The 15,449-nt window shown below is 39.8% G+C and overlaps 1 protein-coding gene and 1 long non-coding RNA gene across 9 annotated transcripts in view; one reads left to right on the top strand and one right to left on the bottom strand.

The window, feature by feature from the left end:
- The window catches only part of CPEB3 (cytoplasmic polyadenylation element binding protein 3), a 73,019-nt gene that overhangs the window by 1,299 nt on the left and 56,271 nt on the right, over positions 1–15,449 (top strand). For 3 of the 8 annotated variants that reach the window (XM_081006797.1, XM_081006796.1, XM_081006794.1), the window contains exons 1-2: positions 6,322–6,456; positions 6,690–7,582. In XM_081006797.1, the coding sequence (XP_080862923.1) occupies positions 6,366–6,456; positions 6,690–7,582 (984 nt within the window). In that variant the 5' untranslated portion in view covers positions 6,322–6,365. Of the gene's footprint in view, positions 1–4,467; positions 4,582–6,321; positions 6,457–6,689; positions 7,583–15,449 lie in introns of those variants that run through there. The other 5 variants (XM_081006801.1, XM_081006800.1, XM_081006799.1 and 2 more) reach the window with 4 other exon arrangements.
- Positions 945–8,938, bottom strand: LOC308477841. Its single transcript, XR_013986732.1, has 3 exons — positions 8,863–8,938; positions 2,261–2,366; positions 945–1,968 (listed from the first exon to the last, which is right to left on the bottom strand). It is a non-coding gene; the product is annotated as an uncharacterized lncRNA (long non-coding RNA).

The following is a 15,449-nucleotide window of genomic DNA, read 5'->3' as shown; positions in this document are numbered from 1 at the left end:
ACAGTGATAACCAAGTACATAGATATGATATAGAAATAAGTAGCAACATGCTTCTCTTAGGGGGATTTAGTGAAATGGGAGTACATGCATCACTGTGGCTGGTCAGGTTAGTTAAGGCTGCAACTGCTGAACCAGCTGAAGCTGGTGAAAACATTCCTGGCACCTAATGTCACTTGGAGACTTTGTAACTAGCTCTTCAAGAAGAGTATGACCCCATCCAGAGTCAAATCTAAACATTCTAATTACTAGATTTTCCAAACCATGATATTTAAGAAAAACCTGGATTTTTTTTTTTACTTTGTTAGCCCTCACCCATTCCAGTCCTGTAATCAGACTGGAACCTGCTGAGGTGTTTCCACACTGGAATTAGAAGGTGAAAAAGTGGTAGAGCTATCCACATATTGATAATATTGCTGCTCAAACAACTGGATCACAACACCATAATTTCAGACTCAACAAAACACTTCTGTGCAAAAATTGTCTTTTTGCTTCAAAATTGGTGCACTCTACAAATGTGAAAACATAAAATTAGTCAGTTCCTAATAGCTCCTGTTGCTCTGTCCCAGCTCCTGCCACCCTAGCAGTTTGAAAGCACGTCAAAGTGCAAGTAGATAAATAGGTACCGCTCCGGCAGGAAGGTAAACGGCATTTCCGTGCACGGCTCTGGTTCGCCAGAAGCAGCTTAGTCATGCTGGTCACATGACCCAGAAGCTGTACGCCGGCTCCCATAGCCAATAAAGCGAGATGAGCGCTGCAACCCCAGAGTCGTCCGTGACTGGACCTAACAGTCAGGGGTCCCTTTACCTTTAATGTTTCTGTTTGGTTAATTTTATGAAAGAATTAAACTCCATTATGTTTCCCTGATAATTTATCTCCTATCAATTTTAATTTGTACATAGTAAATGATATTGGTTTTGCAATTGTTAAACATGGCAGAACTACAAAGTGGGATGCAATAATTTGTATAACAATTTAGCTATTATGGTTTGTAACAATTCTTAGTTATTTCTGTCTGCAGATTGGAGTTGCTTTGGGGGTCATGCTAGTGGTATACTTCTACAGAATGCTAGAAGTGTAACCTTCTGATACATTGTTTTGCTCTATTTAAAGCTGCTTGTTAGAATTCATTTGTTTTCCTATTAGCTGATAGTTTTGTATATTTTGAATATTAGCATGTAGCTTGCAGCATTGAGAATGAGTTGTTGTTGTTGTTGTTGGCGGCAGCACCTGTCTGTCTCGAGAGGCAATAGAGTGTGCTTCCGGGGGTGAAATCAAACTGCTGCATAAGCAGCACCAAAGTGACCTCCTCGTAGCACAAGCCTGGGCTGCTGAGATGACAAGACCCCTCTCTCAGCCTTGTTGATGTGGTCCAAAGGAAAGTAGAGTAATACATTTGGCACAAGCTTAGCTGCAGGAGTTGTTGTAAGGAGGTGTAGAAAGCACCATCTAACCATCTTAGGGACTGCACTCCAGGTTTGTGTAGGGTTAACTCCTTAGCCTTTTCATCTTCCAAAGATGTCCCACAAGGCAGTGGGTACAGATTTTTCCTCAGAGTTTACTCTCAAACTACCCCCAACGGAGCATGATGTGTCCCCCAGTAGAGGTACCACCCCTCCCCTAATCCCCTCACACCCCAGAAGTTGTCCTCTTATACCAGGTTCAGACCATTTATATTTTCCCTTCCCCATCCATTTTTATGCAGATACCAGGGATTGATCCTGGAACCTTCTGAATACAGATTCAATCCCAGTGGTATCTCCAGAGAGTGCTGGGTATGTTCTGAGCCTGGAACCCTGGACAGCTGCTGCCAGTCAGTGTTGAAAATAAATGGTATACCTTTTGCCATAGTGATCAAGCAACAAAAAAGCTAGCCAGGGCGGATCCTGTCTGTTATTCCCTTGTCCTTTTTGTCCACTGTTCCAGGACTTGGAAGATAATTATGAAAAAACATAGTGGACCTCCTCTAACCTGAAAAAGAGAAGGCATGCAAACAAGAGATTTCATTGCTGCTGACTTTCTTGGATGTTCTGTTCAGTGCAAAAATGATGCTGTGGTTGGGGCAATTAATGCTTTCTTGTCTTAGGGTCTTGGCTTAAGCTTGCCTTGGAGACAACCCCATCTTGGGGCAGGGATGGATACAAAGGCTGATTTCTGTTCACTTCTGCATAGTGGAGGCTGACCCATTGGGGCAATTGGGGCACTACCCTACCAACCCAAGTCTGCCCTTACTCAACCCCTATATAGCCATCTTCTTACTTACAACCAGTCAAGGGTGGCTCAGTCTGCCATTCACTTTGGTTCCTCCTACTGTTGGTCTTCTTGCATTCCACCCTACCAGTCACGTTGGGCACCAGCCACCACTGCTCCTGCAGGCAGGGGAGAGGGGTGGATTAAAGGACCTAGGGGAGGAGTGGGCAGAAGCAGCTGCTACTATGTCTCTTGCTTGATCCCTACACATAAAAATAAACACCTGTTTTTCAGGTTACAGTCTGGCTCCCTATTATTATTTTAGTTCCAAAATAATATAATACAGAATGGTTTACAAATGAAGCAAGACTGACGTGGTTAGGCATGCCCTCTCCAGGAAAGGGGACATGTGGTATAGTAACCAAACTTGGTAAAAGGCATTTCTAGTCAACTGGCATGATCTGATAATTCAGAAGCAGCATGAAGGAATACCTTCTCGCTGTGATTCTGAATTTTCAGAAAGAGTGCAGCTGCATCCATGACAGGTTGTATTTGTAATCCTAGATCCTACAAACAGTTATTTCATCTTATCTGAATTAAGTTTGTTCATTGGCATCCAGCTTCTCACAGTTTCCAGGCACTAATTCAGGCTTTCCACTGCCTTCCTCAGATCAGAGGCAGATGGAAGATGATAGTTTATATGGGAGAAAGGCCCAATTGTACTTTCTGGAATTGACATCTGAATAAACAATTGGTGGCTGAAATCTAACATAGCCAAATCCAAACTTGTTTAAAAGCCCTGTATCTTATTAATAGTACAATATACATAATGCTACTTAAGCATAGTAATCTTTGGTATATGTCTTTCCAAGGTACTACTGTGAAGTAAAATTCTCATTGGTTGGTAATTGGGAAAACATGCAATTCTGTACATTTAACTTGGCTTATTAAAGTCACGCCATTCTATTATTATTCATAACACAGGAAGAGAGATAATTAGAGTGATTTATGATGATGCTGTACTTTGGTTAGTCAGACTAACCTGACAACCTTTGGGATTGTGGGGTTGGGAAGTAGGTATCTAAAGCACAGTAAAGGAATTCTGATGCATGTGATGTGTTGAAAAACAAGGATTTCCATTTCTGCCACTTTTGTTGCAGGAATATATATTACCCAAATTTATCCCTGCCCAATTTTATCCTTATATGTGATAAATAAATATGTTACCCAAATTTATCCCTATATGTGAATCCAAGGCATTTGACTAGGATATGCTTTAAGAATGAAGGACATTATAATAACTTAAACACTAAGAATATTTTGAAGAAACCGATATGAAACCTGATTCCCATTAATAAGATGAAAATAAAACTTTGTGTCAATTGCCTTCCCCTTTTCAGCAGTGCAGTATACAGTGGTACCTCGGGTTAAATACTTAATTTGTTCCGGAGGTCCGTTCTTAACTTGAAACTGTTCTTAACCTGAAGACCACTTTAGCTAATGGGGCCTCCTGCTGCTGCTGCGCCGCCAGAGCACGATTTCTGTTCTCATTCTGAAGCAAAGTTCTTAACCCAAGGTACTATTTCTGGGTTAGTGGAGTCTGTAACCTGAAGCGTATGTAACTTGAAGCGTATGTAACCCGAGGTACCACTGTACACACCTGAAGATGCTTAGGTGGAAGATGAGCATAACAGTTGTTTGCTGTGATTGTGTGTATGAATGTACATAACACACACACACACACACACACACACACACACAAGCACCCCTGAACATGGGGGGGGGGTGTCTTTGCTTGTAATCTTCTTAGTGTTGTATGATGTGCACTGTTGGAGAAAGAACAGGATAGATTTTTTATTTGATCCATTATGGCAACCAGGTGTTTTTGTGTTGTGCCTTTTAAAATCGAAAAATACCCAATAATTAGCTACTAGTAGAGTTGCTTACTTTGGATCACTATTACTCTGTTGGATCTTAATTTAGATACGGCTCAAATCTCTCGCTAAAAAAAATTAAAAATAACATCTTGACCCATATCTAAATTAAAATCAGAGTGACCCGTGCCTAATAAAATGCTTGGCTCCAAAGGTACCTGTTAAACCAGTTTTGCCTCCTGAAGAGTGATCGAGAGGCTTTCAGCCATGAGAGAGCTGCAAGCTCTTTCAGTTTTACGAACGTACCTCGGTGCTTTGAGCACTCTTCTCCCAGCTTGCCTCTGTTCAAGGAAAGACTTCAATCCCCACAATTCCGCGGTTGCACATGCGTCTTCTGCTTACAGTTGTCAAAGTGCTCTTGCCAGAGCAATTTCTATTTGTCATATACCAAACCCGAAAGAAGGAAATAGACACACTGTCCCTTCCTTTTATTGATCTTTAAATACAGAATACTCAAAAGGTAACTGTTATCGGCGGCTAAGCGGGTTACTGCATGCAAACGAAGTATTATGGGAGTATTTGATTTTCATGTACAGTAGTTTAGACGGGCACAAATACACGGGGGGAAAGGGGGTGGAGGAAACAGGAGGCGCCGCATACCAGCCCAATGCTAGGTATTTAGCTGCCTATTTTTTCCGAGTAATACCCAATTTGCCTCTCTTCAGTTTGCCTGCGTGCACGTAATGGTTAGGTATTGACCTTGACAGAGGGGTAGATCTTTAGTGAAATCTTACGTATAAGAAGCGATGGGGGAAATAATGCTAGCTAGTGTCTCAATATGAAGTTGATAAAAAACACATTAAAATTGTTGTAGCACAGCTTATCTGCTATATTGGAAGCAATAGTTTTACTGTTACTATTGGCTATTGTTTAAATGATTTCCTAAACTGGCCGTTAAAACACAGGAGGAGAGCAATATATCTGATTGTTCCTCTTTGTATGAAATGTATTGTATTAATTTTTCTTCCTTTACTGTTGTGGTGACTTTGATCGGAGCGCAGCTAATGGAAAACTACACAAAGCCTTTTATATTATGGCTTGCTGCAGTGCTGCTTTAAAGGTTTCCCTGCACCCCCTACAGCAGCAGCAAAGCTGCGTGCTACAGATGCGCTAGTTTGCTCCTTTTCGGATTAGGAATTTAGCTTAATACTCTCTTTATTCACTCTCTGCAAGACATTATTTTTAGATTGTGTGCACAGATCAGCAATAAAATAAAATAAAAATACTGCTTGAATATATTTCTTCTATGCCCATTAAAAATGTTGCTGTTTTCACTTGATTACATGTTATGAAGAGGGATTTTAAATTCAGGAATGTTTTGAATTTAGTGGTTATGAGAGAGGAAGTTACTACCTTCATATTTCTTCACACCCTTCTCAAAGCAACCCCTGTTTAAGTATTGGTTATTTTGCTGATGCAGTTAAATAGCGTTGAGAGATACATTTGATTTTGAAGGTTGCAACATTATTTGAGAAAAGTATATTGTTAAAACAAGCCTGTTTAATTTATGAATTTGTTCAGCGTCTTTTCCAGACGGCCGTCTTTTGTTTGGCCTATTTAACTATTTGCTGTTCCTCTGATAGCTTTCTCATAGGTGCAGAGGTAGGGAATGCTCTTTAGTAACAATAGATAGAAGACAAAATGGTCATTATTACTATCTGGTGATTTATATTGGCAATATGAATTAATTAGTGTTTTATGCCTGTGCGTGGAAAAATCTGCAGCAGGAGGATGCCTACAAGGAAGTGTTAACGCGTCTGAATACTTTCTCCAGTTTATGCGGGATTGAAGGCTTCAGTATTTTTTGCTCAAAGCAATTTAGTTCTTGGATTATTAAATGCCATATTTAACATGGGAGACAAAAGGACTATTAAAACAAACAAAACTGTATCCCCTAGTTACGTGTAAGATGCCTCCCACCCCTTCAATAGCTAAAAAAAAATGCCGTTTGGCTTAGTTCTTTTCGTTTATTCGGGGCTTTAAAATCGTGGATCCTGAACTGTTTTTAATTATTTGGTTGAACCGGTTTGTTGATTAAGCGAAATGGGTATGCGGCTCCTTTAAAAAGTCTATTCATAGGAAAGGGGGTGGGGGAGAGTAAAGGCTGCTGTCTTTTTAACCTTGCTGAAGGACGCAGCAGTATTTATTGACGTATGCAAATAACAAGGAAGGAGGAGGGTGCACGGAAAAACAGGAACCAGAATCAGTTTCTCATTGCAGGGCGAGAGCTCTGAGTTCCGGTGTATGAGAAAGAGACGTGGCGAAATTGCTGTATATCTCTGCCCTATAAGCATACCTTTCCTTTACACTGAAGGGAACCAAGACATCAAAAAGGGTGAAACATCTTCAAATGTATTTTTAGAAGCGACGTGGAGCGATTACACTGATTCAAACTGTTACTCCTAAAGGGGTGGGGGTAGGGATTACGTATTAGTCGTGCCTTGCAACTTGCGGCAGCGTTACGCTCGCAGTGGCATTCTTGCAAGCAGCAGAGGCGAAGGCTAAAGCAGCCATATGAATGTTAACAGTCTGTCTTCTGGATTTTTTTCCTTCTTCCTCTCGTTTCAGCTGCGCAAACCATGCAGGATGATTTACTGATGGACAAAAGCAAAGCCCAGCCCCAGCAGCAGCGGCAGCAGCAGCAAGATCCAAACGCAGCAGAAGCCCCTTCTACGCCCATCACGTCAGAGACACCCAAACAGGAGGACAGCAGCCCAGTGACTAGCATCGGCTCAGCAGCTCCTGCCCAAAATAGCAAGGAAAAGATGCAGATGGAGTCCCCCATCTTGCCAGGCTTAAGTTTCCACCAGCCTCAGCAGGAACCTACAGCCGGCACCTCCTTGTCTCCCTCCTTCGGAAGCACCTGGTCTACTGGGACCACAAATGCAGTGGATGATAGCTTTTTCCAAGGGATTACCCCTGTCAATGGGACAATGCTTTTCCAGAATTTCCCTCACCATGTAAATCCAGTTTTTGGTGGCACTTTCTCCCCCCAGATTGGCCTAGCTCAGACTCAGCACCACCAACAGCAGCAGCAGCAAGCCCAGCAGCAGCAAAGGAGATCGCCAGTCAGCCCCAATCAGGCATCTTTTGCCCAGAGAAATGCTGCTTATAGCCATCAGCCCATCATGACCAGCAAACCTTCCTCCTCCTCAGCTTCCACCTCTTCTCCTTCCAGCTGGAATAACCACCAAAATGCCGCCTGGAGTACACCTTCCAATCCTTGGGGCGGGCTGCAAGCTGGCAGGGACCCTCGAAGGGCAGTAGGTGTGGGTGTTGGTGTAGGAGTGGGAGTTGGAGTGCCATCCCCACTTAATCCCATTTCACCTCTTAAGAAGCCCTTCTCTAGCAATGTCATTGCCCCACCAAAGTTTCCACGGGCTGCTCCCCTAACCCCAAAATCCTGGATGGAAGACAACGCCTTCAGGACTGACAATGGTAACAATCTGTTGCCTTTTCAGGTAATGTCCTTTATTTGAGTAAAGGGGAAGTGATATTTCAGTATTTGTCTCATAATATAATTCTATGTTACATCAAACACCGCTTTTGCCATTCTAGCACCTGCCTGACTTCATTAGCTATTTTCACTGAAATAATTCAAGCTATATAGTAGCTGAGGGCACTCACATATGTTAAAAATCTCAAGTAAAAATTAGAGTCAGGTTGTGATTCAATATTCTTTGTTTCCCTTTAATTTTGACTTTAAGGATCAGAAATATTTGCTTCTTGGTGCTCCCTTTCTTCCCACCCTTCTTCCTAGGATGTATCATGTTCCAGTATTTTAATTGGTACAGTATTATTTATTTATTTTTAAATCTGAAATATAGGAACATTAATGGATCCATTAAAGTAGTTGGCTTCAAATTTGAAATTAAATGGCTGACTAAAACCGAGAACAGTTTAGGAATCTCGTTAATTACCTTCTGCATATTAAAGGGCCAAACCCTTTCTGCTTTAAAGGGCTTTACTTTATTAGTCCTGAGAAATGAGGTTCAGCAGGATTGGGTTTGCAAAATCAGGCAGATGAATGCAAATAAAATGCTGAAATTGCTGAAGTGTAATCATGATAATGTGTTTAGGGTGTGGGTTTGAAGGAGTTTTGGATGTGTGTTGACTTGAGTATCATTTGCTTTCAATAAGGAAATCTCTAATGGCAACATGCAAGATTAAGAAATACAGGGAACGTATTTGTGTGAATGAATTTCTTAAACTTCAGTTTTATGCCTTATCAGAGGAAAGATACAATAGGACGTGACCTTCACAACCATATTGCAATGGAGCCTATTTACTAGCTACATAAGCCCTGAAATATTTAAAGCAGCAGTGTCCTTCATTGGTTTTGTTATCTAAGATGTCAGGGCAGATCAATTGCAACAACTGAAACTGGGGAAAATAGAAGCTCTGAAATTTTAATGTAGAATGGAACTTGTCTTGGTGTTAAATGCCGCCTCAACTGAATAATTGGCACATGCACTTTACCTTGTATCCTGTATCAGATTATGAAGATAGAAGCTTTTTTGTTTTATGTTGGTTGCCCCAAGTTGTTGCTTCTAAATGCATAAATTGGACTCTTAAAGGGCAGTGAAATCACTTTGTTTTCTGGTTTCAAAGGAACACTCTTTTAAAGTTACATTTTCCAATTCAGGCAATAAATTACAATAAACAGTTACTGTTGGGATTGATTTTAAAATCCAGTATATTCAGTAGTGCAGAATAAAATCTTTTAAGAATACCTGCTTACCTAGAGCTTTGAGGAAGCAGCGCTTTGCTGCATGGCAGTGGCGAGGTTCTGGGCCATCTTTCCTGCATGGCCATTGGGGGATGCCAGAGCCTCCACTTCTGGCTGCATGGTTTGGCACGAAGAGTCCTTTCCAATGGGCCAATCAGAGAGTGCTAGGTTGTGTCAGCAGCCTATCTTTAACCTGCTGATATCCTATAAATTGTGGCTGTACCTGGGGCCCCAGTTCTTCTGGGGGTTTCCCACCTTCTCACCCTGTGTATGTGTGGACATGCTCAAATGTGATCAGGCAAGCCAGTGTGAAGACCTTGCTATGGAACACTTAGTTACTATTCTCAGAGCCATGAATTAATTTTTCTTGCAGACAAATTGGCCGGTCTCCCTCATAGCAAGTGCCACAACTTTTTGCAGATGTCACTGGCTTGAATCTTTAGCCTATTGTGTTCCCCCTAAAAGGGTATGGGATGGGGTGTTTCTTTCCAGGAGCTACACACGGGGCCAATAGGCCATAGCACCTTTCTGAGTGGCGGCCCTGGTGGGTCGTCCAACCTGATATATGTCAAGAGGTGACTCTCATCCCAGGGATGACCCATCCCATTGATCAACCAGTAGGCAGGTTGATTAATTCTGGATTCATACCCAATGCCTTTGCCTATGTCTATTTACATCTGTAATCAATAAAAAGTTGGGGTCTATTTCAACCCAATACCATCCTGTATATTTTTTTACCGTTTGTTTGGCCCCATACCATGCTGCACACCTCCTGCTCTTGAGCATGCAATGCTGCTTGCCTCCTTCCATTCAAATAAGAGGATTGGTTTCAGATTTCATTGTGCGGCTAATTCTGTTAAAATGAGAGTTCCTACTGGTTCTTCTGTGTGAAAGGAGCTGCAGGCTTCTTGCCAGTTGATATCTTAAAAGTCAAAGAGGTGGACAGACAGACTTCTCTTGAGACATTTATGTCTGCTAATTGTAGTCTATTATTGCATTCCATGAAGTAAGTGTAAAGTATAATTAGATGCTTCTGTGGTGCCTAATGACAAATATGGTAACCTATATATTGCTATATAGGTTACTACATTGACTTTCTGAAACATAGGTGTTAGACTGACATGCATAACAACTCACTTTTCCATTAAAACAATGAAGACAAGCTAACATATAGCATTTTCCTTCTAAATAATGAGTGACATCCAGTTGTGGCTTCCATGGAATGGACTTCCACTGGTGCAACGGTATTTCCCCTTCCTTTCTTCTTACTTGTTACTCCCCCCACCCCCCATTCTCCAGGAGTCCTCCAGAGCAGATTTGGGGAGAAAGTAGATAAGAAGGAAGTCCGTTCATTGGATGTTGCCCAATGTTTGCAGTACTCACATTCTAAACATTGATATATCTTGTGTTTATGTCAAGAGTAAAAGAAAATAAAAGTAATTTATAAAGCACATTTGATTTTGACTCAAAATAGATACATTGTACAGGCAATATTAATTTAATGTATTGGTTCTAAAATGTGTTCGAAACCTTCCTTTTCTTTAAATATCCTATAAAAGTAAAAGCCAACATAAGAATTTATTTATTTTTTTTGTAAAAAGAAATATGATTTTTCAACCAAGAAATGGCTTACGTTGATGAGGGATGGATTTATGACATGAGAATATTCTCTGAGGGGGGGAGCCTGGTACTCATTCCATGGTTCATTTAGTAGGTATGTTAATAGTACAGACTTAACTTGTTTCATAGTTTGTGCTTCTGGAAGTTGGAGGCAGTATGGCTTAATTTCCAACAGAATTCTTAGCATTGTCATCAAATGACAGTTCCAGATTTATTGAGGAGTATGCATTGATAGTTCCACTGCATTCAGACTGGGCTATTATAAGTCAGACTTGTTTGGGGTTGCTTTTGAAAATGGTTCAGAAATTTCAACTTTATGAAACACAGCTGCCCAGTTGCTTGACAGGATCAGGCATTTGGAACACATAACACCTGTACTGTACTATAGAATACTGCCTGCCAATTCATTTCAAGGCCTGTGCTGGGTTTTATTTTGAAATACTGCTGCTTTGTTTTTGCAATTCTAATTAAATAGCTTTCATCATTATGGTTGTTTTGAGCCATATTTGTATTAAATTATTGTAAGCCATGTTGTGAAGGCTTTTTTTAAAGAGCAGCATATAAACTAACTCAGAATAAAACTAATTTAAGTTTATAGTATGACTATGCCATCCATACACCTGGGAGCTTTACTAAATACTAAGAACACCAAATAGCACGATTATTATTTTAAACATATGTTGCCAAGTATTTTCCCATAAAAAACAATTGGGCAAATTTGTTACACCTTTTGCTATTTGGTGTTGTTTGAAAATGTTTTCATTTTGTAGCTTTAACTTGGCATGTTTACTTTAAATGATGTTGCGACTAGATAAGGTGGCAGTTCTAAAATTACATAAACATTGCAAAAACTCTTTAGCTGCCTAAATTTAAATATTACATTTAACTTACCCTGTATGAACTATGAAAACATAAAGATGCTTGTTAATACCTAGGTGAGGGTGATGATCTTAAAGGAAGACTTTGTTTTTCATCACCACCAATACATGCTTTGCAAATGGTCTCAAGAAGAATTTAAAGAATGTAGGGTGACGTACTGAAAAATTGTGGTTATTCAGTCATATTCAGAATTTGTTATCTTTTTATGAGAATCCCACAATCTGCATGTGGCAGATTTCAGTCTTCAAGGCACACAGATGAAAGGCAAATAAGGGGTCCTTGCTGGAAAAAGGTTTTGAATCCTGCCTTTTTTGTATGATGTCCTATTTAGAATTGGTGCTTCAGAATATACAAAATATTATTTGATAGTGTCAGCTGCAAGCACTGAGAAGGAACCTCATTTCTCTACCTTTCCCAAATAATTTGTTTGTAGTAGCTGACTGCTTCTCTAAATGAAAGTCAAGCTGCTGTTCCCGATTATTACCTTATTTAGATGTTGAAGTATTGACATAATTAAGTATCCCATTTGGCTCAAATATTACGTATTAGAGGGCAACATTTCTTGTAATGCTTCTGCTCTTGAGTTATAGCCAGGATATCCAGAGCCTTAGATTTTTTAGATTAATCTTATAGTTGGAGATCATTTAAAATATATGTGGCTACTTTAGTGTCATTTTCATTACTTCTGCATATATCTTTGAAAAATATGCAATAAGTTTCTAAACTTTTGAATGCCCATCATGCCTCTTAGATTAGGTCCATAGGGGAATGGTTCTGAAATCCTGAGTATACACAACAGAGTATGGCACAACAGATGTGAGCTGGAACTAAATTTCAGTAATGTTGACTACAGACTCTTAATGCTAAGAGTGTATATTTAAGAATTTAAAAATATTTTGTATTATGATTTATGTACTTTGAGGAATTAATGCTGTGCAGCTCTATCCTAGACGATGTTAGTATTATGCCATATGTTGCTCTAAAAATACCTTGCTTATCAAACAAAAAAGAGAGCAAGCAAACACAATATCTTGGCTACCATTTGCTACTGAGCAGCTTGGTTCAGCAGGAACTCTACACATGTCCTGGCACTAAAACTATTTTGCTTTCACACTGTGTGTGTAATATATTCTAACCTGTTTTTTAAAAAACCTGGCTAGTGTTTGAAAGTAATAAGAGAGCTATCAGTTGTTTTAAGGTGAATAAATTCAGTATAGTGTGGAACAGTGGACTTAGATCCAGATTCAAATTGCTGCTCAGCTGCAAAGCTTACTAGCTGAGCTTGGGCAGTCATTGTCTCTTAACCTAAGCTACCCCACAGGTAATAAAGTGAGAACATCACGTGTGTTGCCCTGAGCTCCTAGATGAGAGGAATCAAAATGTACAGCCAGGCCTATCATTTTGGCTTTTAAACAGTCCTTGAAAACCTATTTATTCCAATTTGCTTTTATTTTGGGGGAAAACAATCTGAGATCTTGGGCTGCTTTTCTGATTTATTGCTGTTGGTTTAAAATTCTGTTTTTACTAATGGTTTAATTAGTTGTATCAGCTATAGGGCTGGACTCTGAGTAGATTTTAACTGCTGAAATCATTGTATTTTATGAGAGCTGTATATTTTAATGTAAACTGCCTTGGGGGGCTTTTTTCCTGAAAGGTGACCTAGGAATATTTAACAAAAATTATTAATAAAAAATAAATGTGATAATTATATTATTGTTACTTGTTACAGATACAAAGCAATATTCTGGGTTCCTTCAAGCTACAGTTGATTATTACTTATTAGGAAAAGGAAGTTAAATGTTTAGGATGATGGCTTTAACACCCCTTATACAATAGTTCTGTTGCTTCTTGATAATATAGTAGCAGATGCTGTTGAAGTAGTCGTCATATGGAAAAATGATGGATGGGTGGGTTAGAGTGCTGGTTGAATAATTTTTCATGTTGCTTAAACTCAAACATAAAATTAATTCCATGCTAATTTCCACAGTTCATTTGTTGTTGAGACTAGAATATTAATTGATGCAGCAGCTTTTAAAATGACTAAAACTGATGATTTAATAAGTACATTTAAATATAAAAATAAAGAATTGGATGCAGCTTTTAGAGAACACTACTTGTTTTGAGAGGTTTTAAATACAGGCAGTGACCATTTTGCACGTGTTTTATTGGCACACAACCTCTGATGCACACCCTGTTTTTGACCCTAGAACAGGGCGGGCTTATTTGCACTCCGCCAATTCATGTGATAACCCAGCATGCAATCCCTGCACAAATGAGGAGTTGCCTGTAATATTAATATGACCCTTGGTACAGATGTGTATCTTAAAATGCTATGGCATAATAATAAGCCCTGTTCTAATGTCAAAGGCTAGTAATGTGGCTTGTGCATTAGTTCTAAAGCCAGAAATAAACTGGTTATCACACCATACAATACTGTATTGTATCCAGTCCCAGTTTGAACAATATGTGCCAGCTGACTTCCAGGTAAGATGGTGATCTGAGGAGCAGTGATTCCACAAACTCCAGACCTAATTTTTAGCCAAAGATATCCTGCAATGGAATTCCCCCCCCCTTTTCCCATAGCTTATAATTTTTATTTTGTCCTTTTGCTGTACATAATCAACTTCACTTGGAGTAATTTATTGTATGTGGGGTTGTTTCCTTTGTGCTTGTGGCTATGCTGTGAAAGGAGCCTAAGAAACTGGTGGACTCACAGCACATGCTGAGGAACACACCTGAAGTTGAGCCTTTAGTTGCTTCAAGTTCCACTGAAGAGATTATGGATCTTAAAAAAATTATCTGAATGAATGTGACATCTATCAAATCTTCAATTCTGATGCTGCACACTTCAGCACATCAGATATGGTCACCATCAATAACATATGGTCACCACTGGGTATTGCCTTTCAGATGTGCAAGGCCAGGAAGATGAGACTGTATTCCCCCTTTATATCCTTAGAGTGGAGAATTCAGCTTTACATGCTGAATAGTTGGACTTGGTGGGTAGGTCTCATAGTAACAATTTAAGAATTATGGGGGTGAGGGAAAGATTGGTGCAGGGGGAACCCTATGATTTTTGTGGCAACCCTGCTAACAGTTACTGGATTGTATGTCAATATTTTAAGATATCTAATCAAATAGGATTTGTTGTGGAGTGCATGTGAGAAGTGGGTGATGAAGTGGGGGCCAAATGTGGATGAGATAGTTTGTTTCTGGATTATGTGAAGGAGGTTTTTGAGGCCTGGCAGACTTTTTCCAGTGTGAAGTACATGGCCCAGGAGTGTGACATTACCTTCTTTATTATATTTCCTGCTATTTTCTGTATGTGCATCAATGGGCAAGTCAAAATTTCTATGAACCAGCAGTTCTGAAGGACTTTCTGCTTACGCTTGATCTTCCACTGGAAAATCCTGTTCTGTACAGGAATAACTTTCTGTACAGGCCTGGCCTTTAGTTGCTGTCCAGCTGCCTTATTCTACCCAGGTTGATTACATCAGCTGTCTTCTGAGAAACACTGTAGACCTGGTTCCTGCAAACTTAACTATAGCCTAGGTTTAAACAGTTCCTGAAGTTGTCTGTCACTATGGACTTCCTCATTTTGAACACGGGCATTGCATGGACAATAATTCCGTTTGTTAGATTTAAGTTTGTTTTGGATCACCATGTTGTCGCCCTCTTTTTCTTTAGTGTGAAGTAACACATTCTGGCAATCCCCATTGATCTTCTGGTTTCCCCCTTCCTTCTCCTTCATATACACAGCAACACATTTGCTTTATTTTAGTTATATTATACTGTTTTGTTTTACCCTGTGTTACTGTTATAACATAGGAGAGAGGAGTTGTTGGGCTTTTACTTAGCACATTGTGTAGCTGTTTGACAATCCTGCTATCCCTGTTAATAAACAGGCTCTTGGAAAAGAATCATTTATTGGTTGTGAAGGGCCATAGCTCAATGGTATAACATTTGCCTTGCATGTGGAAAGTCCCAAGTTTAGTCTCCATCATTAAGGAGGTCTGCTATGCATGATGCTAGAATTGGTCCTTTAGCATTGCAGCACCTACCTTTTGGAACTCCCTCCTATTATATATCAGACAAGTGCA

This window comes from Podarcis pityusensis (assembly GCF_964106645.2).
Source record: "Podarcis pityusensis genome assembly, chromosome: 5".
NCBI lineage: Eukaryota > Metazoa > Chordata > Lepidosauria > Squamata > Lacertidae > Podarcis > Podarcis pityusensis.
This window is presented reverse-complemented; position numbering and strand designations above follow the sequence as displayed.